At 42.8% G+C, this 23844-nt stretch overlaps 1 protein-coding gene across 1 annotated transcript in view; it reads right to left on the bottom strand.

Moving 5' to 3' along the window:
• LOC137566551 (bifunctional phosphoribosylaminoimidazole carboxylase/phosphoribosylaminoimidazole succinocarboxamide synthetase-like) overlaps positions 1-23844 on the bottom strand; it is a 42894-nt gene that overhangs the window by 9321 nt on the left and 9729 nt on the right. The window contains exons 3-12 of the mRNA XM_068278602.1: positions 23242-23382; positions 21428-21502; positions 19929-20053; positions 18504-18812; positions 16111-16248; positions 14295-14370; positions 10243-10358; positions 6418-6451; positions 2602-2796; positions 1172-1326 (exon numbers count right to left, since the gene is read on the bottom strand). Of these exons, the coding sequence (XP_068134703.1) occupies positions 1172-1326; positions 2602-2796; positions 6418-6451; positions 10243-10358; positions 14295-14370; positions 16111-16248; positions 18504-18812; positions 19929-20053; positions 21428-21502; positions 23242-23382 (1364 nt within the window). The remainder of the gene's footprint in view (positions 1-1171; positions 1327-2601; positions 2797-6417; positions 6452-10242; positions 10359-14294; positions 14371-16110; positions 16249-18503; positions 18813-19928; positions 20054-21427; positions 21503-23241; positions 23383-23844) is intronic.

The raw sequence follows: 23844 nt of genomic DNA, 5'->3' as shown, positions 1-23844 counted from the left end.
AAATTCTTATGTACACCTATATTAAAAATTCAAGTATACAAATGAGTTTCTCTCTAGTTGTTTGGACCCTTCAGTAAGAAAAAGAGAAAGAGAAAGAAAAAAAGAGTTATAAGCAGAAATGGCTCCATTTATACACGTTTATCTCATGTCACATGTCAATTCAGGTGCTCATTTACAAAAGTCAATGATGAACGACTAGCATCATTGTGAAGTGACTGTCAATGATGAGCGACTGACACTAGAAGTTTTATAAACAGACTTCTCAGGATATCAGACTCTGGGTATCATGCAATGCAACACAGAGGTGTATACATTTGCAATACCAGGAACACTAAGGAAATGAGGAGGCTCAATGTAACGTGTGTTCAAAGCCCAGTTCCAGGAAAAACTGAACTTAACAAAAAAAAAAAAAAAAATGGAATCAGACTTTAAACAGGCAAGCTGAGACCTTTTATTTGGTGTGAACAAGAACATTCTGAGTTTTATAAACAAACTACTTGCCTAGAATGTATTTATAGAGGTCTCCAGCAGAGGCTTAGCGAAGGAGCTATGGGCCCCAGTGCAGGTGTTACATTGGACCCCCAGGCACTCTATGCATAACACATGATACAGTGCACCAAAACCTGCCATGGACAACCACAGTGTAAGATGTGCATGAAGGGGATGGGGAACTGTTTGTTAATTATATCTACTATTCAAAGCATCTATAGCAATGAATACCAGCATAGGACCAATATAGATCTATAATCCTGTAATAAGCCTAACATTTGTATAGCGCTTTTTTCCTGTTGGACTCAAAGCACTCAAGAGCTGCAACCACTAAGGTGTGCTCAAGGGGTCACCCTGCAGTGTTAGGGAGTCTTACCCAAGGACTTTTTACTGAATAGGTACTGACTCTAGCCAGGATCGAACCCTGGTCTCCCATGTCAAAGGCAGAGCTGTTAACCAGTATACTATCCAGCCAAGAGATAATAATGTGATTGAGGGTGGGCCCCTTGGTGCCCTTCTGGCCCAAGGGCCCCCATGAGGTCGTAACCTCTGCATCCTGTACTGCTACACCACTGGTCTCCAGCTATCTTTGAGAAAAGCAATGTTAAGAGAGCTCTCTTTTACTCCTCTCTGTCTACTCCTCCTTCAATATCAGTGTCAGCAAGCATAGTTTGGGGCTTACCTTAAAGAACATCTCTACTTTTGGAGGGGAAAGTCTCTGCCCTGTTGCAGCCTCAGGATGCCTCTTCAGATACGTGCTGGTGGCTTTTCTCCAGCATACCCATTCAACTGGAATGATCTCACAGTGAGAGGCTGCACAAACGGATGTCCTGATACCTGGAATAAAGCATTGGTGATAGTGGCTACACACGTCCTACACATTGTTATATGCAGTCATAAGTTAGATTATTGCTGAGTATACTGTAATGACAGAGGTTATGCAGGAATAGGAATATTCATTCTAAGCGTACTAGAATCCATGAAAGATTGACTTGTGCAACCTCCTTAGTGTCGCTTACTTTGAGGCTGACTCTGGAGCTCAGAGCAGCCACGCCCTCACTTGTTGCCAGAAGCACTGCATGTCTAGTGATTGTAGCGGTCACCTCTTGCATTGCTAACCAGTTGTGTGTCTGCTCCCATTGACTACTAGGTGCCGCTGCTGAATAGAAATTAGATGGCCTCCTCACTCGTTTCAATGGAGAGCCTATCTCCTTTATGCTTTTTAGGTGGCAAGGACTGGGCGAAGCAGAAGTGCAGCAAGTAAACAAACCAGATTTTGTCTGCTAAGATCTGTACGTCCTGGGTGCTTCAGATACAATCAGGGAGGTTTGGGTAGCTTTAAAGGGACCAAGTTGGGCAATATTGGATAGCTTTACAGTGCCTGACTTCATGATGATAGCAGTTACACCTCTAGAGGTGGAAATGTGAAGACCTACATAAACCTGTTACTCTGCACGCTGCTATGTGGAACCAGAAGCCAGAGCATAAGCAGTGAGCTATAAGCCAGTGACATAGCAACAGATGGCAGACTTGAGAAGACCAACTATGAGATCATCCTCAAAAAAGCTAAATAATCCAGCAAATATAAATCTTACAGAAGTAAGCATGCACAAGTATAATTATATAAATTCAGTCTATTACTGGAATGCCCTAAAGAGGATAGCCAGGATTTTTTAAATTAAGCCACGGACTAGGGATCCCCACACCCATTCAGTAAATAAGCTCCCATTGCCCCCCCCTAAAAACTACAATATTTGCCAAATTACAAGATCCACAAATTACATCAATCCTTGGACTTTTATTGAGGTTGTCCAGCAATGCCACAGGGATGCAAGGACATTAGCCACTTGCCTACCTTCCTATTCACTTCTATAGGAGGAAAGGTACCTATGGTATATGATTTGGGGGGTGGGGGTGTCTTGTGAGATGTGGCACAGGGAGTTGTGGAAATAAGGCAGTGCCAGCGTGCCACTCAGTCTCTCTCTACGATGTTTAGGGAGAGAATGGTGGCCTGGGGGTGGCATGCAGACAGCTGGGGGCCTTGATAGTGTGGTCTGTTCTTCCCGATTCCTCAGTATAATACAAAGTACACGAAATGAATGCAGCTGTTACCTGCATCTCGCAGGAGTTTGAAGATGCAGTTTGTTGTCATACTGGGGTGTGAGGTTTTGTCCTTTTTGTGGTCTTCCCCAACTATGTTCCTGGCTGAATCGTGGTCTTTAGGTTTCACTGTACTGACAGCATGCTGTGCGACTTCATATTCTTCTCTAGATTGGAGATTCTTTTTCTGATTGGAGAGAAGTAAGCCTAATGTATAAAAGCAAACCACACATTAAAGTTAAAAAACTGGCATGTAAAAGTCTTGATTAAAACACTTACTACAAGTAGCAGAATGTGGTACCATGTTTGCCATAGATAGTGAGAAAGGGTAAGAGACTCATCACATTATTGTTCATGCCAAGCAATAGGCCTCAGCTAGAGGCCTGCACGGGTCTAATTTTTCCAACCTGCACCTGACCCGCAAGCTGCTTTCTGGTGAATCTGCTACCCGCACCCGACCCGCTACCATTCCGCAACCCGATTAAATCAAAACGGGTCAGTTACCCAACCTGATGCCCTGTGCAGGTCTAATTTTTCAGACCCACATCCAACCCGCACCCACAGCCCTGCAACCTGCTTTCTGGTGAACCTGGAACCCGCACCTGCAGACCTGCTACCCGATTAAAAACAAAACTGGTACCCGAACCTGACGCGGTGCAGGCCTCTAGTTTCAGCCATAGACCGGGACAAAAACTTGACTGGTTTAACTGCATGCTTGATGCTACAGCCAAAGAGATCAGCTGGACAGCCAAGCAATTGGTATTGTTTAAATCACATGTGTCAAACTCCAAGCCTGGAGGGCCAGATCCATGCCAGTGTTTAGGATGGACTGAGAATAAGAGTAATGTGTTCTACCTGATGAACCAGACCTTTCCTAATTCAGACCTATCAATTCATTTGAGCTGTATCAAAAATGTGTGAGGATCTCAGCCCTTGTAGGACCGGTTTGACATACCTGGTTTAAATGGAAATAAATGTCAGCCTCCATATAACTCTCCTTCAGCTTCACTTTAACCGCTTCTGGAACGGGGTAATAGAAATCTACATCATGTTTTTGGCTGCTTATTCCTGCCACAGCATAGATTCCAATTACCACGCTCGCATGGCCATGCCGCTACCGCCGATCGCACCGCTCACTCATCGCTGCAGGCCCCCCAATTTGCCATCGCTATGACGGCAGAGCTCTGTGAGCCGTTCAGGAGCTGATTTAATTGGCTTCTGACCCCATGATCACTGGCTCACATTGATCACAGGGTCAGGAGCCAATGATCTTGATCAGCTCGCAGAGCTCTGCCATCATTGCGACGGCAGAGTGAAGGCAATGGGTGAGCGGCGTGAACAATGAGAGCGTCAGGTCCGAGCGCCGATTTGTTGGTAGGAGCCTTTTTTGATACCAGCATCCTCTGGTCCTTAAGGGACCAGAGGCCGCTGGTGTGCAAGTGGTTAAGGGTTTCAGTGTTTGCTTTACTGGAGCCATTACAAGCTAAAGGGAGTCTCACTTCTGCTTTTAAATGGAAGTTATGCTGGTTATACATTCATTTCAGATTACTCTGGAATGCGGTTGAAGGCCAACCTAAAAATAAATAAATAAAAATAGATACTCACCTAAGAGCAGGGTTACAGAGTACCCAAGTAAGCTCATGGTGAACCAGAACTCTTAGGGGTGTGTAAGGGGCTACAATGGACCAAAAAGCCCTCTTACCAATATCCTACAGAAAACAAAAAGTTTGCTTTCTGAATTATTGGAAATACTTTCTGTTTCAAGAAAGCAAACTTTCCTAAGAGAAGAGGAGGGAAGGCTCTGTGTCCCTTAGAGCCTTCCCGTTCAGCTCTGTGTCCCCTCGTACCACTGACGCCCCCCCCCCCCCCCCCCATTTCAGTCTTCGACTTTAATGTTCAGGCCTGCAGGCCACGGAATTACAAAAGACAAGCAGCTCCGTACTGCGCACACACAGGCATGCACTCAGGCATGTCCAGAACGGAGATGTTTGTCTTCAGAAGTACTCAGAGACCCAAGTACTTCTGAGGAAATCCAAAAATGCAGCCGTTGGGAGATTTGAACGAACCCCCAATGGTGGAATGAGGAGATGCAGAGAGGAATGGGAAGGCTCTGTGGGATCCGGTTTTCCCTCCTCTTAGGTAACTAACTTTTTTGATTTTATATGTTACAGCTGTCCTTTAAAAGGAACACTGCCAATACCCAAGAGTTCTAAAATGACAATGTACAAATAATGTCTAAGTAGCTGTGTAAACATCTTCCTACTTCTCATGTTAAATATCAGAGGCAAAAGCTTTAATTCAATGTGTGTAGGATTTAGCTCTATTGGAACAAATAATTTGCAAAAGTGGTGTCTTCTTCTTTTTTTTTTTTTTTTTTTTTTTTTTGCATATCAGACTACAGCGTATTATTTTCTGAAAGCAAAAAAAAGTATGAAAAGCTTTAGTGTCAGGTTTCAAACACAATTACAAATGTTTATAACAAGTTACATTTCCTCTGCTCTCCTGCAGACAGCACAGAGACACAGGCAGCTGCAGAGTGCTTTATCGCACACAGGGTTAACAGATGTAGTGTGAGGGAATTTCCCCCTCCCCTCATGGTTCACTGGGCACTCATATTTGGCCACACTTGCCTTCAGTTAAGAGTGAAAGGAATTTGATACAGTAAATAAAAGAGATAAGCAAGTGAAATGTATACATCATTATTTACCAGCACTTCAGGAACGCTCTCAATCCCAGGTTAAAAAAAAAAAAAAAAAAAAACTTTAATTAATAGTGTTCCTTTAAGTTTAAAAACTGATGGTTTATAATGATTTTTACTAAATAAGCAGATGCTTGCTTTACCCAAAAAAAAAATTTAGGATATGGATGCCGCCATACTAACTCAAATGAAAAGTCTCACAGCAATAGGTGTGTCTAGAGGCACCCTTCTGTACCATTAAAGCAAAAATGTTTTTAGGTCTCTGGCAGGTGAAAGCACACAAGTCCAGTGTTGAAATACAGTTCATCTTATCTTATGCAAACTGAATGACTGTTCCATGAGTAATGAGAAATCCACGAGTACTTAAAAAAAAAGCACCTGGGGGTACTTACCCGGGGAAGTGAAAGCCTCTTCATCCTAAAAAAGAGCTTTCCCTGTCCTGCTCAGCCATCTGGATCCAGCGCTGGCTCCCCCGAACACAGAGCGGCAATAATATTTACCATTGCCCCTTTGCCCCTGCACACATGCAAGCAGCGGCTCTCCACATGCACAGCAGCAGTTCTCCGCTCGGGCTCGCGCCTGTGCAGCAGAGTGGAACCGATCAGGCTCGGCTATTTCTGCCGGAGCTCAAGGGGAGAGCCGCTACTGTGCATGTGCGCACGTCGACAAGGAGATCATTGGGGGGGTCCCATTGGAGGGGGAAGCCTCATAAGGATCCAGATTCTCTTTAAATAAATGTGATTTAAAAAAACAAACAAACAGGAATTCTTGTTTCAAAACCAACCTAATCCCCATGCTTAGGAAGCATACTGCCTTATTAACTGTTATCTGATCTGTACAGGATATGTAAGGCCTCTTGCACACGACATGCGATTCCGATTTTTTATCTGATCCGATTTTCGATTAAGATTAAAAAACGTACTGCATGCTGCTACGTTTTTTAATCGGAATAATAAAAATCGGACGTATAAAAAAATCAGAATCACATGTAGTGTGCGAGAGGCCTAACAATGAGACATGCAAACAATGCAGACTTTGCAAACATAGCAAGATATGTTACTTAAAAAAAAAAGCAAAAAAAATCTTTGACATAGAACAAGGAACATGTTTGAAAATCAAATTCTACTAACCTGTGGTTGATTCTCTTTCTTCTTGAATATGGTTCTTGGAGAAAAAAATAAATAAATTATAAAATGTTACCTATACAAACTAAATACTGGTAGGTTACAAAAGCCTTACATCATTCAGGGATTTGGCTGGCTATTTACTGATTGCTGCTCGACTCTGTACAGGATAGTATAAGTGAAAGTGTATGTCTAATGCTACAAAAGTATAAATGCTATCTTGGCTTCATTATTATTTAGTATTTATATAGCCCAACCTATATATATATATATATATATATATATATAACTGTCCCTCAGAGGGGCTTACAATCTAATCCCTACCTTAGTCATATGTCTATATTGTGTAGTGTATGCATGTCTAGGGCCAATTTTTGTTTTTTTTAGTGGGAAGCCAATTAACTTATCTGTATGTTTTTTTGGGATGTGGAAGGAAACCGAAGTACCCAGAGGAAACCCACAGAGACACAGGGAGAACATACAAACTCCTTCCAGATGTTGACCTGGCTGGGATAAGAACCAGGGACCCAGCGCTGCAAGGCAAGAGCTCTAACCACTACGCCTCCGTGCTGCCCCATTATTACTTATATTTAAAGTGAACCGAGCACCTTTTTAGCACTCAGGACATTTCTATAGCACATGAAAAATGCATGCCAACAATCTGTTTCATTATTAAAATAAACTTGTATTTTACCTTGTATTTTACAATCAAAGGAATTTTAATAGGCTGTTTCAGCAGCCTGTCCGTCTGCAGAGATCTCAGGACACTAATTGGTTTATTGAGCTAATTACCCAGAAGAAAACCATCTCTTTTCAACAACAAAGGGGGTGGGTAATTAGGACTGTTTGAAACAGACAATGTATTACCCACCCCCTTTGTTGTTGAAAAGAAATGGTTTTCTTCCGGGTAATTAGCCCAATAAAACAATTTGATTGTAAAATACAAGGTAAAATACAAGTTTATTTTAATAATGAAACAGATTGTTGGCATGCATTTTTCATGTGCTATAGAAATGTCCTGAGTGTTAAAAAGGTGCTCGGTTCACTTTAATGTAAGACAGGCATTTTAAGACACTCCGGTATTCCTGCACTTTGATATTTGAATTCCTGTGAAGCTCTAGAAACGGAATTCACCACTAAGGAGTAATAAGTCCAATGAGGAGCCCCAGTAGTATGCTTTTGCCAACACACCCATCGCTATTGTGGTGCTGGTCACCAGTGGAGGGAAAGGAACCAGCAACTGGAACAGTGGTGGCGGCCACAAGAAACATGACAGATGAAGGCACAAGATGACAAAGGTGAGAGATGAAGGCAGAAAAAAAAAGAGACAGAACTGAAGAAGAACATATCCATTAATCAGCCTAGTAAGAATGGACGTTCTCATAGGCTTTCATCGATTTCGACAACAATCTGTCTCAGTGTCAGGAAATGATGGTGGGACGTATGGCCACAACACACTGTCAGCCTCACTCTGTCCTATTCCTTCCCTCAAGGTAAAGCCAGCTGATGAGCGTGAAACAAACGCTGCAGTATGGGAACAGAAACACACAGGTTTGTGGCAAACGAGAGGTGCAATCCGATGCGGCAATAGGAGTCTGTTTACAGATGGAGAGGAACGGCAGCCACAGAGTCTTCAGGGGGTCCCTGGGAGAGAGCAAGAGCCTCGAGTAGGCACTAAGATCTATTATAAACCACTCTAATAGCTGAATCCCTAAGATTGCATCTATATCTAATCACCCTGCCTGGCATTTTTTGCAAACTTGCTGTTACTAAAAACACTGCATGATGCTTGGCAAGTATCCCAAAATGTAAATACCATCAGCTTACGAAACACATTCCTTGATATCACTGTGAAGTGTCTTGTTTGGATCGCAGACATACAATTTGTATTGCAGGACAATTGACAATTAGCCATGAAGCAACCTACCTGTATTGTAATGTAGTAGGTGTGCACACACAAGTATTAACATCTTCGTGGCCATATTGTTTTATGGGGGTTGTTTTTAAAGAATACTTGTGTGCAGTTTTGGATACTAAACAATAAAAATATGAATTATAGTGATGCTGAGCCAGGTATCCCTCCTTTTTCTGGTAGTAAAGACCCAACTACCTACATGTCAGCGTGGATATGTCACCTCAGTAAATTGATCCCAATTGACAGAATGAACAAATTAATGAATTAAGTATCAGAACCAACAGTATTTTTATACAGTATATTATAAATACAAGAGTTTTATCTTTTTTTTTTTTATAACCATGTAATCATTTTACCCATTTTTCTGCATTTTAAATGGACAATTACTAGTGTAACATACCACAAGCTGTATTTAACCTAAAATACTCCAGTGTAAGCCTACCGCCCAACTCTTACCCCCCAAAAAAACTGGTAAAAATGATTGACCCTAGTATAAGCCAGGGGCAGAAAGAGAGCACTGAGCATTCCTGACCCAAATAATTCAGGACATCATCAACAGCAATTTAAACAATTAGAACTATGTTCCCTGTAGATAAAACATGAGGTTGACCTCACACAGCTATTTTATTCAGCCATTCATGCTCTTCACATACATACATCGGCTGTATTTTTATGTGAATAACATTGCAATGGAAAACAGAGCAGACAAAGCGCACAACTAAAGCAATTTCAGAATTATGTTGAAAGACCAAGATCTATATAGCCACTTAGTGATTCAAGTGTAGGCCGAGACCACCATTTTTTAAACCACTTTTTTGGTACCAAAAACTCGGCTCATACTCGAGTATATATGGTAATTGTATCTTTCAACAATATTGTGACAGCACTCCTCTTCGTATTATCTGTAGTGTATATCATCTTCCACTTGTTTAATTAGTCTAGAATATGTGCCTTGTACATAGGTCAACAACAAGGCAATGTCCCCTTCATCCAGGGTCCGGATAGGCTTATCCTCCTCCTGTTCTTTGGTTTTGCGCTAATCGGCTCCCAGGTAGGACTGGGAGCCGATCAGCGCAAAACCAATGAGGAGGAGAAGGAGGACAAGCCTATCCGGACCCTGGATGAAGGAGACATTGCCTTGTTGAAGACCTATGGACAAAGCACATATTCTAGACTAATTAAACAAGTGGAAGATGATATACAGCAGCTTCTGAAGAAAATTAATGAGCTCACAGATTATGGATTAAATACCTTTTTTTTTACTTGTGGAGAAGTGTATCGGTTGGAATCTGTTGCCGTGAGGCTGTGTGGTAGACCCACCTGGATTCTGAGGAGGTTTTTATCTGGTGAGCTGCTATATTGAAGGGATTTGGATTCACACAGAGTGGAGCACAATAATTCACCTGTCTTCAGCACTGGGTGTTTGCATGGAGTTACCATAGTGATATGACAGTAATGCACTATGTAAAGTTTTCTTTTCCAGCACTACAGATAATACGAAGAGGAGCGCTCTCACAATATTGTTAAAAGTTTTCATATGGATTTGTGGTAGCGAATACTCGCCATTGAACTGTGATATTAGTGTGTCAAGGGCAGGCGCAGTTTGTTTAAGATTACATGGTAATTGTATCAGGATGGCTTATAGTCAAAGATGGAACTGCAGTGCAGTCTCCTGCACCGCAGCGTTCCCCAACCCTGTCCTCAAGGCCCACCAACAGTGCCTGTTTTGTGGAAATTTACAGAGGTAGTTTATCAGCTCTGCTGAGACACTAATTACCCCACCTGTGCATGTTTGTGGTTTTCTGCAAAACATGAACTGTTGGTGGGCCTTGAGGACAGGGTTGGGGAACTCAGTCCTACGGCAATACAGATATTTTCAGGACAATCAGCTTGGATTAAGCAGCATGTTTACTTACTGGCATGTGGTGCACAGGAGCTTTGACATCATTTGAAGTGCTGCAATGAGAACTGTCCAAATCCACACGGATGGGATGAACACCTACGGGATGCCTGACATCTACGGTTTGGCTGTCTATGGAGATTACAACATAACAAGTCCAAGTCAAAATCATAGGCCATTTATGACATAATCCACATCATTTCTAACACCTCCCTCACCACTAATTAACCTAACATTGTACCCCCACCCCCCTCCACTCACCTACAGCAATCCTCAACTTTAGGGTCATAGGACATCACCATATCAACAGACAGTGATGATCCCCTGGTGATTTTGGAATTGGAGTTCGGCTATAGTTAGTGTTAGGTGTATGTACAGTAGGTCTTAGGGTTAGGTGTAGGTAGAAGGGAACTTGAAGTCAGTGTTAGATGTAGATAGCAGGGCTGTGGAGTCGGTACAAAAACTCCAGTTTTATAAAACCCAAATTGCTTTGACTCCGTCTCCACAGCCATGGTAGATAGGGGAGGGTTAGTGTGAGGTATAGGTCACAGAGAACGATAGTAGAATATCTGTAAAATTACTGAAAGTCCACTATTGGCAACATCTTGTGCCCCCTTTTAGATTTATGCCTCACAGCAAACCAGAACACTGGATAATAAGTCACATGTGACAGACATTATTTGCCTAGTTTTCAGAACTAGGCATGTGAATGTTATGTTTCCAGCAGTTTTCTAGTGGAAAAGGATAAGTATTCTCCCACAGCTTATAGCTTTGGTTCTTTGTCTGGCTAATTCATGTGAGCACCCGGCTATCATCACTGGCCTCAGCGTGGAGGAAATCAATTCTACCAAGGACAGTCGTTTCTTTTCAGTGGACAGTGGCTGTGTGATTGCAGCTGGGCTTGGAGACACCATCTCTCCAGTAGCACAATCTTCTACTCCTCACCAAATAGCACCCAGCATGTTCCCACACACCACTCAAAGTGATCTTCTACCACCACTACTCAGTAGCACTTAGCGTGGTCCTCTCTCCCCTCCACACCCAGTAGCACCCAGCGTGAGCCTCCCTCTCCTCCCGGTGTGACCTTACTTCCCCATCTGGCTGAAAAACATCCCTGGGGAGAACACCAACGCTGATTGGAAATAATAAACAGAGCAGCTACAAGCAGAAAAAAATGCTGTTCCCCACAGTGACATCACACACCTTGATACAGAAAAAACTATTTTTATTCTTGATTTGATTTTTGATCAAAAGCAATCAAAAGTATTTAATTTGTTAAACAAATTAAAAAAGATGATGGAATATTTTTGCTCATTCTTGCCTCAACTTTACACACCTGCATCAATTACTGTATTGATAAAATGACTGGAATAAAAGAAAAAGATCAAAATTGACATTTTCTCTTTCAGAATGATGTCAAACAGTTATTAACCACTTAACGACCAACGTCAGCCGATAGCCGGACGCAGGTCGCAGTGGTGTTCCATGTCAGTTCACGGAGGGTGTCTCCGTGAACAGCCTGCGAGCCTCCGATCGTGGCTCGCAGGCTAAATGAAAAACACGCGGGGAAGAAATCCCCGCTGTTTACATCATACGGCGCTGCTGCGCAGCAGCACCGTAAAGGAGATCGGCGATCCCCAGCCTCTGATTGGCTGGGTATCGCCGTCATCTGATAGGCTGAAGCCTATCAGAGGCGGCGCAGGACGCATCGCTGTCCTGTGCCGCCCAGGGGAAGGAGGGAAAGAGAGGGAGGCCAGATATCGCTGCGGAGGGGGGCTTTGATGAGCTCCCCCCCGCAACACAAAGATCACAAAGATAGCAAAGATAGCCGGTGGCGATCAGACACCCCCCCCCCCCAGCAGGACATCCCCACTAAAAAAAAAAGGGGGGGGGGGGAAGTCTGGTCGCCCTGGCTGCTTGCTGATCTGTGCTGTAGGCTGGAGAGCCCACGCTGCACAGATCAGCGCAAACAAGCCCGGTCCTTAAGTGGTTAAAAAAACAACAACATGACTGCAGGCGTGGCTACCACTATGCAGCTACCTCTTCAGTCTCATGTCAGCTCAACCGTCTTCATAACAACCTAGCAGAAGCTGAATGTCCTCCTTCAAAGGAACCCGAGGTGAGAGACATAAGGAGGCTGCTATATTTATTTCCATGAAACAATACCAGTTGCCAGGCAGTCCTGCTGATCTTTCTGGTCAGTAGTGTCTGACTCACACACCTGAAACTAACCTGCAGCTAATCTTGTCAGAAACATCTGATCTGTGTGCTTGTTCAGGATTTATGGCTAGAAGAATTAGAGGCAGATAATCATTAGAACGGCCAGGCAATGTGCATTAAGTCCGGTTTTACACTTACTTATTGTGTTGCAGTGGGGAAGCGATGCTCCTGCCACATTCCACCGCAATGCAAAAAATGACAAAAAAAATGACCGTGGCAGAGTGTGCCGGCAGGGTTATATGCATAGCGCTGGGCAGGAAGTACGTCACTGGGATTCCTGTCATGCCGCACCGCATTCCCATTGATTAAATTCCTGCATCACTGCGGAAGTCATACGGTAACGCGCTGCAGACATTGCGTGGGTTCGGCGGCCATTCAGAAGCCTCCGGCACAACGCGGTTCGTGTGCAAGACCCCATACACTTGCATTGCTGCTGCGTTACCCTATGGTAATACAGGATTACGCAAAGCACACTTGCAATGCAAGTATAAAAGGGGCCTAAGAGGAAATAAATAGGTCAGCCTCATATCCCTCTCACCTCGGGTTGCCTTTCATGGAGGAAAGAAAGAATTTGACTGGTTCCTACAACTATAGGAAGAGAGGATTTCATTCCAGGCTATGAAGCTATGATGCCAGTTGCGTGGCAGTTTCTAGAATAATCCACAGCAGCCCTATATTCCTCTTGTACTGCTGTGCAGAAGAAAACATGCAGTGCAATGTGCAGTTAAAGGACAACTGTAGTGAGAGGGATATGGAGATTGCCATATTTATTTGCTTTTATGCAATACCAGTTGCCTGGCTGTCCTGTAAACCTCTGCCTCTATTACTTTCTGCCATAGACCCTGAACAAGCATGCAGCAAATCAGGAGTATCTGACATTATTGTCAGATCTGATAAGATTAGCTGCATGCTTGTTTCTGGTGTGATTCAGAGACTATTGCAGCCAAATAGATCTGCAGGGCTGCCAGGCATCTGGTATTAAATATGGCAGCCTCCATATCCCTCTCACTTCATTTTTCCCTTTCCCCTTTAACAGTCTGCTTTATGCTGGGAATACACGGTACAAACCGTTTGTACCGCTTGATTGAGCCATTAGATTTCTCGATTGATAATTTCCAACACGTCCGATCACCCGCCGGATCGATTCCCCGCTCGATACCACGGGCGAGACAATGGAAAAAGATAAGGAGAATGAGCAGAAGATAAGAGAATCGCGGGAATCGATCTGGCGGCATAATCGAGCCGCGGAAACGCACCATGTATTCCCAGCATTAGATATGCAACCGTTTCGCACCGTACAGGTGTGGTGCTGTGTCAGGAGCTTCTGACCAAGTGCCACACCTGTATGCAAATCGGCTGTTGACCTTCCCACTGCCTATACCTCTCTCCATCAATTGTGGTATTATAACCTATCAGCGTTTTTATGCCATTTTGAAATACAGTTAAAGTTATAACTGAAAGAAAACTGATTTTCAAAGTACGGTAATGCCCATGTTTCCCCGTGGCACAGTTCTCACTACGTTTTAACTGAAAGCTTTTTCACAATGCACTGCTATGGAAAAAACGCACACTCTTGCATACCAACGCATTAAGTGTAAAAGGATCCTGAGGCCCCATTTACACTTAATCAGTTGGTACGCATTTTTTTTCCTTCTCCATAGCAGTGCATTGTGAAAAATCTTTTGGTTAAAATGCATACAGTGTGAACTGAGCCATTGGAAAACATTGCTTTGAAAATCAGTTGACCTTTCAGTTATAACTGACAGCAACAGATTAAAAGTGTAAATGGAGCCTTAGAAAAATGACAGCCATGTATGAGCCCAGAGGAACGAAAACAAGAACAATTACCTGACAGTTTCTGTACAGTCACTGGCTCAATAACATCGGCTTCAGAGAAACTGTCCGTGCTAGATAAGAAATGATTCTAGAAAAACACAAAATAATAATTTAATTACAAACGTATATAAAGCACTAACTTCAAAGATGGAACTGCTGCAGCAAAACCGGGGGAATCTCCAGCTTGTACTGCAGGGACTGCTTGAAATGATATACAGTACTTAAAGGGAAACTGTAACCAAGAATTGAACTTCATCCCAATCAGTAGCTGATACCCACTTTCCCGTGAGAAATCATTTTTTTTTCTCAAACTGATCATCAGGGGGCTCTGTATGGCTGATATTGTGGTGAAACCCCTCCCACGGTGTTGTGTCAGGACCATGGTGCTGACATCACACTGTGGGAGCCTTGTTGCATTGTGGGAAATAACAGCTGTTTACAACTGCCAAAAAAGCAAGCAACATCTCCTTCCACTGACATCACCTGCCATTGCTGCCAACAGTAGACATGTCACCATGTGATAAATGTCAGAATGTAAATCAGGGAGAGGAAAGATTTTACAATGAGCAAACACTGACTAAATAATTTATACAGAATTATTGTAAAAATGAAGCACTTTTTTATTCCATTACTTTCACTGGAGTTCCTCTTTAAAGGATCACTATCACAAACAATTGTTACATTCAAAATACATGTGTACACCTACTTATATGAATCTCCAAGAGTAAAATGTACTACAATTTACTTTTCTCCTATGTTGCTGTCACTAACAGTTGGCAGGAAAAGTTTGACAGTTCTTAGACTTGTCCATCTAGTCATGGGAGAGTCTAATGATCCAATCTTTTTCATCCAATTTCACCAAATCTGTGTAGTGTAAGGGTTAATTGAGTGAATATATTGAATGGATAATTTAAGCAGTTCCCTTTTATTACATAAAAATGGAAAGATTGGATGAAAAAGATTGGATCATAAGTGGCCACCATTAGTATCGCCTTTATTCTTTACAAACACAATCCCTGGAAAGGATCTATACAAACATGCCATCCAACCTGCTCACTCATTTGCACGCTATTCTGGCAGTTGAATGGAGAAGTTGCCATTCAGTAAATGCTTTTAAACATAAAGAAAACCCTGAAAATCCCCCATATCGGGTTTTTCTCCTGCCAGACTTAAAGTGTTGCAACCACTTCTCCACGGCCAACCAGGAACATTCAGTCCTTGTCCAAAGACTCCTTACTATTTTACGTACTGGTTTAAGCCGGAATTCTAACCCTGGTCAAAGGCTTGAACCCTAAATCAAAACACCCTTAACCAGTATGCTTTTCAGATATTAATCTATCTACTAATAATGTCTCATTGTCTGATTGTGCTGCCTTTCGGTCTTAGTATGCATGCTCAGTGGCAAATTTAAACAAATTTCCTCAAATACCTCTGCAGCCATGCCTCCATACCCTCAAAATTTGGGGAGTGTAGGAAGCGTGTCGGTGGAGATATCGCCCGCAGCACAAAATAGGGAATCTTGCAGTACAGGATCGGCAGCGTACATTTCTGGGCAGCGTACATTTCTGGGCAGCACAATCGGACACAGCACCAGCAATACAAACCATTGCCGGGTAGGAGGAAGCGCTCTGCCTTTCTGCCCGGCCTCCTTACCATGCTGCCATGCCCCCCCCCCCCCCGCATAATATCACTGTGGGGTCCATTGTTGTCTAGCCATGCTTCTAGCTGGAGCTTAAATACAGGAAACACTCCAGAAAAGCAAAGGTTATTGCCAACCCTACTTCTCATCAATTTGAAAATGAAAAGAAAAAAAAAAAAGATGACTTACCTTTGCAGGTTCAGCAAGTGTGTGATTGGTTTTGATATACAGAGATCCTTTAGCTGCCAGGTTAATAATCGAGATACCACTCCATTTAAAATTTGCAGAAATTTTAGGCTTGATCAGCTTTCGATTCCCAGGTAAGCACTAGAATATTGATGCAATCATATCAGTATGGTCTTCTATCATAATTTATACTGCAATGACTATTTTTCTTCCTGCTGTACAACACATCTCTCCCACAATACCAACCATAATTACAGATCCTCATAAAGCCACAACATTTTCAGAACTACAGTAGCAAGAAAATGTGTGTGAACCCTTTGCAATTATATGGATTTCTGAATAAATTGGTCATAAACTGTGATCTGATCTTCATCTAACTCACAACCATAGACAATCACAGTCTGCTTAACCACTTTGGTACCAGCAGCCTCTGCCTCCTTAAGGACCAGAGGTTGCTGGTACAGTAAACCGCTGCTTCCCAACGAATTGCCAAAAAAATCCGCCGCTCCCGCCGCAGGCTCCCCTCTCTGCCATCTCTATGATGGCAGAGCGCTGTGCGCCGGTCAGTAGCAGCTTTCATTGGCTTCTGACCCTCCGACAGGGCCAGGAGCCAATGAAAATGGCTCCTGGCCTGCTCACAGAGCTCTGACGTCATAGAGATGGCAGGGCAAGTGAATTACGCCGGGGACAGAGCGGCGAGATTGGCAGTAACGGTGGGGACGCTCGGTCAATGCGACGTAGAGTCTACATCCAGTCAGGGTCGCAGCACCACCTGCTGGACGTAGATTCGTACTGCGTCGGTCCAGGAAAGTTTAAACTAATACCACACAAATAATTAAAGGTTTCCATGTTTTATTGAACACACCATGCAAACATACACAGTGCAGGTGGAAGAAATATGTGAACTCTGATAAATTGATAAATTTGCGTTCAGTGACCCTATCCTGGAAATTATCGGTCTCCCTGGAGAGTCTTTTTAAAATACATTTTTAGATATTAACAATTATGAGGGTTTAGTAGAACATTTTGCCTTGCAAGGAAGGCCACAGAGCGATATCAGCCCAAATGTGCAAACTGGCCAACTGTAGCGAGGGAAAAGCATGAGCTTTGTTATAGTTCTAAAGGTAAACAATTCCAACAGAACATAAAACATTCCTTTGTTGGAATGTAGGGAACAAGTCACTGAAAAATCCAATTTTCCTGTGCATGCACAGTGAAGATTGTGCAGGTCATAATATCACATGCTCACACTAGCCAATTGCAGGCCTAGCATGTGATGGACAGCGGTCTCTAACCCCTCCCGAGTTTACACTTGACTGGCTGTTTATGAGGAGCAAACAGTACGGAGGGACCTAACTTCACTTTTCTCAGCTTTGTACATATGCTGTATTGTTCTTAGTGCAAAGTAGCATAGACTGTTCTTGTTCTGAAGGCAGAACCTGATTTATTCACTAGGAAGGCATGGCACTGCCAAGACTTAATGGAGCTTAACATTTGTGCTTTACTTTGCTGAGATAAGATCGCTGAGGCACACACCTGTATGCCTTTACTTGCCAAAATAAATGTTCCTTAAGGCTGCTTTCACAGTGGGACGTTACAGGCGCACGTTAGAGCAGCCTGTAACGCACCACAGCGCACAGCAATGAAAAATCAATGGGCTGTTCACAGGGCCCACGTTGCGTTACATTGTAACGCAGCACGTCTACATAACGTACTGCATGCAGTACTTTACACGCGGCTAAGCCGCGTTAGATGGTTTGCACATGCTCAGTAGGTTTTTTTTTTTTTCATTTTATGGCCGGAGAGGAGGCGGGGAGAGGCCGCTACTTAGCCAGGCACATGGCTACTTATTATTCACTGCACTTGCAGTGTGTACATCCTGGAGCGGCCGCGGATTGGCTGGCGGGACCACGTGATGCGGAGAGCTCCGCTCACGTGGTCTCCGCAGTGCCTCCGACAGAGCAGGCGCACCAAGTTGGTAGCGTCCTGCTCCAACACCACCAGGCGTTGCGTTAGGGGCACGCCCTTATGCGACAAAGATCATCCCAGTAGCCTATTTGTTTCCTCTTTAAAGGGAACATCCCAGGTTCCATACTTACCTTGGGATTCCTTAAGCCCCCTTAAGGCCGCTTGTCCCTCACCATCATCCCGAACAACAGAACAGAAATCCCATATGAAACGGATGTCCTCTAGAGGTCTTGATGAATACGGTAAATTGCACTCATCAGAGTCTCCCATTCCTGTACTTGCTTTCTAAGATCTGTACAAGGAGTACTATGTTTCATTTTCATCTACTTTATATTTTGAATCTTAAAATGTTTTTCAAGCAATGGCTGATAAAGTTTCTATTGTGCTTAAATTTGGGTTTTAAAAATTCTGAACAACATCCTCGTTACCTGTAAGAAAGTGAATGTAAACTCCTCAGCAGAACATGTGAAGTGCTTCTGGAAAAGTGAGACAGCCTCCGTCCGGAAGGTCTCAAAGCTCCATGAAGACTGTATGACCATCTTGCCCACCAGCCCCAGCATGGCTAGCTGCTCTCTCTCTTTTCCTCGCGGAACTCTGCACTTGCTGTGGACTTCTGGGTATTCTGCTGGCAAACAAACTATATCTTTGGTGACCTTTCTAAATTTTCCAGGGGTAGCAAGGCAACGCTTGGATGAACGAATGGCCAGACTGTTTCTTGCAATTTTTGCATAGTGCTGCTGCAAACGTCAAGAATAGAAAGATTAAAGAACGTAAAAAAATAACATTCCCAGTCAAGCAAATTTGAAATTTGCATCTATTAAAAGTTTGTAATTACTAGTCTTTTTCCTGGCCCCTACTGCTAACAAAGGTCTAATGCAGACATCAATCTGCTAGGAGTTCACCTACAAGTGTGTACAGAATCCAAGAAGTGACAAAAAGCCAAAACAACAAGTCAAAAAATGGAATGAAAATGTATAAATATCAGTGTAGGGAGGTAAGTGCCCAGACCTGGGTGTGCACAGTCGGGATCCACTAGTTTTCAGAAGTTCTCGAGGACACAAGTACTTTCAAAGCCTGCTCAAAGAGGTATTCGACCTAGCAGGTCAAATAACCTCATTGGGGAATGGCCCTGGAACAACAGGACAGAGCAAGGACCAGGAAGGCTCTATGGTATCCTGAGCCTTCCTCTACATGGGTAAGGATGTAGACCAGGGGTTGTCAAACTGGGTGTCGCAGCACCCTGGTGCACCTCGACCACTTTCCAGGAGTGCCTCAGCGTTCATCCCCATCCTTTATGCATTGCCATCAGGCAATGTGATGCACATTATTATACAATGGGTGGGTCAGTGACAACTTGGAGGGGGGATTCTGCCTAATGGGGGTCACTGACTAATTGGAGGTGAGATTATGCCTAATAATCATCACTAGCTACTTGAAAAAGAGGGAAATAGGGAAATGCTGCATAATAAGCACCACTAGCTATGGGAGGGGGGGGTGCAACCTAATTAAGGGGTGTATATCACCGACTACTTGGAAGGGGGTGATGCCTTGATGCCTAATGAGCATCACTAGCTTTTTTTTTTGGGGGGGGGGGGGTGCTTAAAGGTCATAACAACATTTCAGTAGATTTTTTTTTCCCCAGGGGTGCTTTGAAAAAATTTCAAATCCATCAAGGCACCCTCACCCCCAAAAGTTTGAGAGCCACATATAACTGGTACTTGAGGTGATAATTACAGTTGGGGGAACTTGGCAAACATCTTTTTTATGGTGGTACATGCTGTAATAATGTTGAGAACCCCTGTTCTGAACTACTGATGACTGTGGCTGTCTGGAAACATGTATGAACAACTCACCTGAAGGTTCAAATTTTGGTGCTGTGGTTGATTAGTCTGGTAGACGCCTCGCTCACCCACAGATGTCTGTATCAGCTTAAATTGGGGCCCTTTTTCATCGACATCCAGTCTTGGCAGAATTCTGCCTGAAATACATGTCAGAGAATCACCTGAAATAGGACTCTTATTTGAAGCTTCCTTTTAAAAAAAATACACAAAATCCTAAGAGGGAATGAACCGAATGTAGGCAAAAATGGATGTGTTTGGCCCAGTGAATTATGGGCAAAAATGTGCAGCTCAGCTCACCTTAAATTAGTCATATCCTTTAAAAATGCAATATTTATTTTCCCTAGACTATTTTCCCCAGACTTCCTTAAGGACCCTTTCCCATTAACTAACGCGTGCAAGAATGCGATTTCGTGCACGCGTTGACGCATGGCATGACGATGGGAAGTTGCGGTTCGACGCTTATCAGTGGCGCTATTTATAATTCACCTGACGGGAAAACGCTTGGGTCATAAAAGGCTCCCAGAGGTGTTACAACGTAATGCTCTAGAACACTTTGTCTAATGTAAACGGTCACATGAAAGTCAATGAAAGAGCCCCTTACTGAAGATATGAAGAAAAGCCCCCTTTTGGCACTCTTACAAACTGGTGCCAAGTTTATTTGTACCAGAATTATAGATACACACTGCGTAATTCTAAATGTAATACCCCACCCCACCCCCAGGTGAGGGGGGACAGGATGTCTCTCTCAGCACAGCTTCTTCCATCAGTTTCAAGTGAACCTCCGGACTAAAAATCGACTCAGCAGCACTGAAAAGGCTTTATGTTTCTTTAACAGTTTCACAGCATCAGAACTTTGTTTCTCTTATACAATCCTCATTTTTAGCTGCACAGAAAAAAACTGCCCGGGCTTTTTTCCCCTGATGCTGTGCAAAGCATGATGGGATTTCTGATTTTGTTGTTCTCGTTCTGCTGTTTTGGTGCAATTTTTTTTTTTTTTTACATTTTGAATTTGACATTTGAAGCCTAGCGTGTGCAGCTGGGAGGGGTAATCCGGACACAGGATGGTTGGAACTGTGTCTCCTGCTCCTTGTCACCTCCTTTCAACCAAAAAGATGCCTGCCCCCATGACAAAGATGGCAGCCCCCATGAATCACACACATTTGCCTGTTCTTTTAAAACAGGGCGGGTAAGAAATTATATTACCTATCCATTCTAATTAACATAACTAATGTAACTTGATGACAGTATGTTTGTTTAGGCTGAAGTTCCCCTTTAAGGCCATGCAATTGTACAACCTTCATGCCACTCAGTCCTCCACATAGCTACACAGCTGCCAAATGTTGCTGGACAGACCACCTCACCAAACACCCCTGAGGAAAGCGCAGAGCTTTGGAATTTATAGAACCAAACAGTGGTGAGCTTGGTAAGAATGACCTCAGTTATACCTGAAAATATCTTCTCAAAATGTTCTTTGGCCACAACAAAGAGTACAATACAACACAGACACTCACCAGGCTGAGAAACCTTCCTAGTGATCTCTGTGTTAAAGTTTTCATCTTGACTGAAATTAACATTCTTCTCTTCAGCTGATAAGAGAAAAATATTCCTGTAACAGCAGGCCTTACATCAATCACTGGCATATTTTATAACAGAATACATTCAGTCTGGCTGCCCAAAAGTAATGGTAGTTTGTTTATTTGTTTGTTTGTTTTTTCACAGTTTTTTTTCTTATAAGATGAACAAGTATAATATAATTTACATTAGGCCATTTGTTGTTGAATAGCTACAGGAGATATAAAAAAAAACAAAAAAAAACCCAAACAAACAAAAACAGCAGATAGAAGACCTAATGCAACCCTTTCTTAATAGAAATGAACAAATTAGCCGTACATGGGCTCTCTGGTTTGAATTTGTTGAATCTGAAGAGTATAGGAGCTTAAAGAACAACTGAACGGAAAGAATATGGAGGCTGGCATATTTGTTTCCTTTTAACCCATTCAGGTTCCGTGGTTTTCACGTGAGAAATGTTCACCTCCCATTCATTAGCCTATAACTTTATCACTACTTATCACAATGAACTGATCTATATCTTGTTTTTTCCGCCACCAATTAGGCTTTCTTTGGGGGGGTACATTTTGCTAAGAGCCACTTTAATGTAAACGCATTTTAACAGGAAGAATAAGAAAAAAATGGAAAAATTCATTATTTCTCAGTTTTCAGCCATTATAGTTTTAAAATAATACATGCCTCCATAATTAAAACTCACGTATTGTATTTGCCCATATGTCCCGGTTATTACACCGTTAAAATTATGTCCCTATCACAATGTATGGCGACAATATTTTATTTGGAAATAAAGGATCATTTTTCCATTTTGCATCTATCACTATTAACAAGTTTAAAAAAAAAAATATAGAAATATTTCATCTTTACATTGATATTTAAAAAGTTTAGACCCTTAGGTAAATATTTACATGTTTTTTTTTTTTTTATTGTAATGTTTTGTTTTTTTTATATAGTAAACATTTTATTTGGGTAGTTTTGGGAGGGTGGGGGGTAAACAATAGATTTATAATGTAAATGTGTGTTCATTTTAATTTATTTTTATTTTCAGTTGTAGTATTACTTTTTGGCCACAAGATGGCGGCCATGAGTTTGTTTACATGACGTCACTCTAAGCGTAACACACGCTTAGAGTGGTGCATCGGGGAGGGAACGGCCAGAAAAGGCGCAGCTTCCGAGAGAAGCTGTCGCTTTTTCAGCGGGGGAGAGGAATCAGTGATCGGGCACCATAGCCCGATACATTGATTCCCTGGCTACCGAATCCGCGGCCGGGAGTGCGTGTGCACGCGCGCGATCGGCCGCGGGGGCGCACGGTAGCGCGCATGGTTCCTGGACGTAGTTTCTACGTCCAGGAACCAAAATAGGTTAAACAATACCAGTTGCCTGGCAGCCCTGCTGGTCTTTTTGGCTGCAGTAGTGTCTGAATAATGCCAGAAACAAGCATGCGGCTAATCTTGTCAGATCTGGCAATAATGTCAGAAACACCTGATCTGCTGCATGCTAGTTCAGAGTCTATGGCTAAAAGTATTAGAGGCAGAGGAACAGCAGGATAGCCAGGCTACTGGTATTGCTCAAAAGGAAATAAACATGGCAGCCTTCATATCCTTCTCACTTCAGTTGTCTTTTAATGTAGATTTTGGGTGTTTGTTCCCTTTGGGTCTTAGGGCTCCACAGTTGGCCACTTTCCACATTCACATCCTCCACTTGTGTTCCAGTCTGAACATCTTCCACTTCTATAGATCTCACCTGTTTGTGAACCTACCGTTCTGCTGCCTGGAGGAGGCCTCATCAGACCACAGGTTCCGCAGATATGTTGCATCATGGTCACTGAAGCTCTTTTCACTGGCACCACTTACTGCCACTATTCTAAAAGGGTTAGCATCCTTCATCCCCGGGTTACCGTCTGGTTGGAACATAAGACAGCAGAAACATTAATAAATCTACCAATGCTTATTTATTTCTTACAAAATATCAGCTGTCTGGGAGAGTCATGGCAAGTGCAATGCTGGCTCTTTTTCACTTTGGAATTTGAAGCAGGAGTTCAACTTTGAAATCAGAGTTATCCTTCCCCACCTTCCTCGTTAGAATAAAAGTGGTAATCTCTCTGCTCCTATATGACCATCTGGGTGCTCAACCACACAAAACATGTGGAGCACCATCCACAAACAAATAATAAAAATGTACTCTGTATAAATTATAAAGTACCCTGAAATGTGCAGAAAGGCCAACCAAAGTCAATATCAATCAAAAAGAAACAGCTATGACCTCAAAAAAAACGCACCAAATCAGCACAATAATGGTAATACAAAAATCCATCCTTTATTGAAATTTACACAAACGACTAAAAACAGTTAAAACCAGGTGG

Source organism: Hyperolius riggenbachi, chromosome 1, assembly GCF_040937935.1.
Source record: "Hyperolius riggenbachi isolate aHypRig1 chromosome 1, aHypRig1.pri, whole genome shotgun sequence".
Taxonomy (NCBI): Eukaryota; Metazoa; Chordata; class Amphibia; order Anura; family Hyperoliidae; genus Hyperolius; species Hyperolius riggenbachi.
Note: the sequence above shows the minus strand (reverse complement) of the source record. Positions and strands in the feature narration are given on the sequence as shown.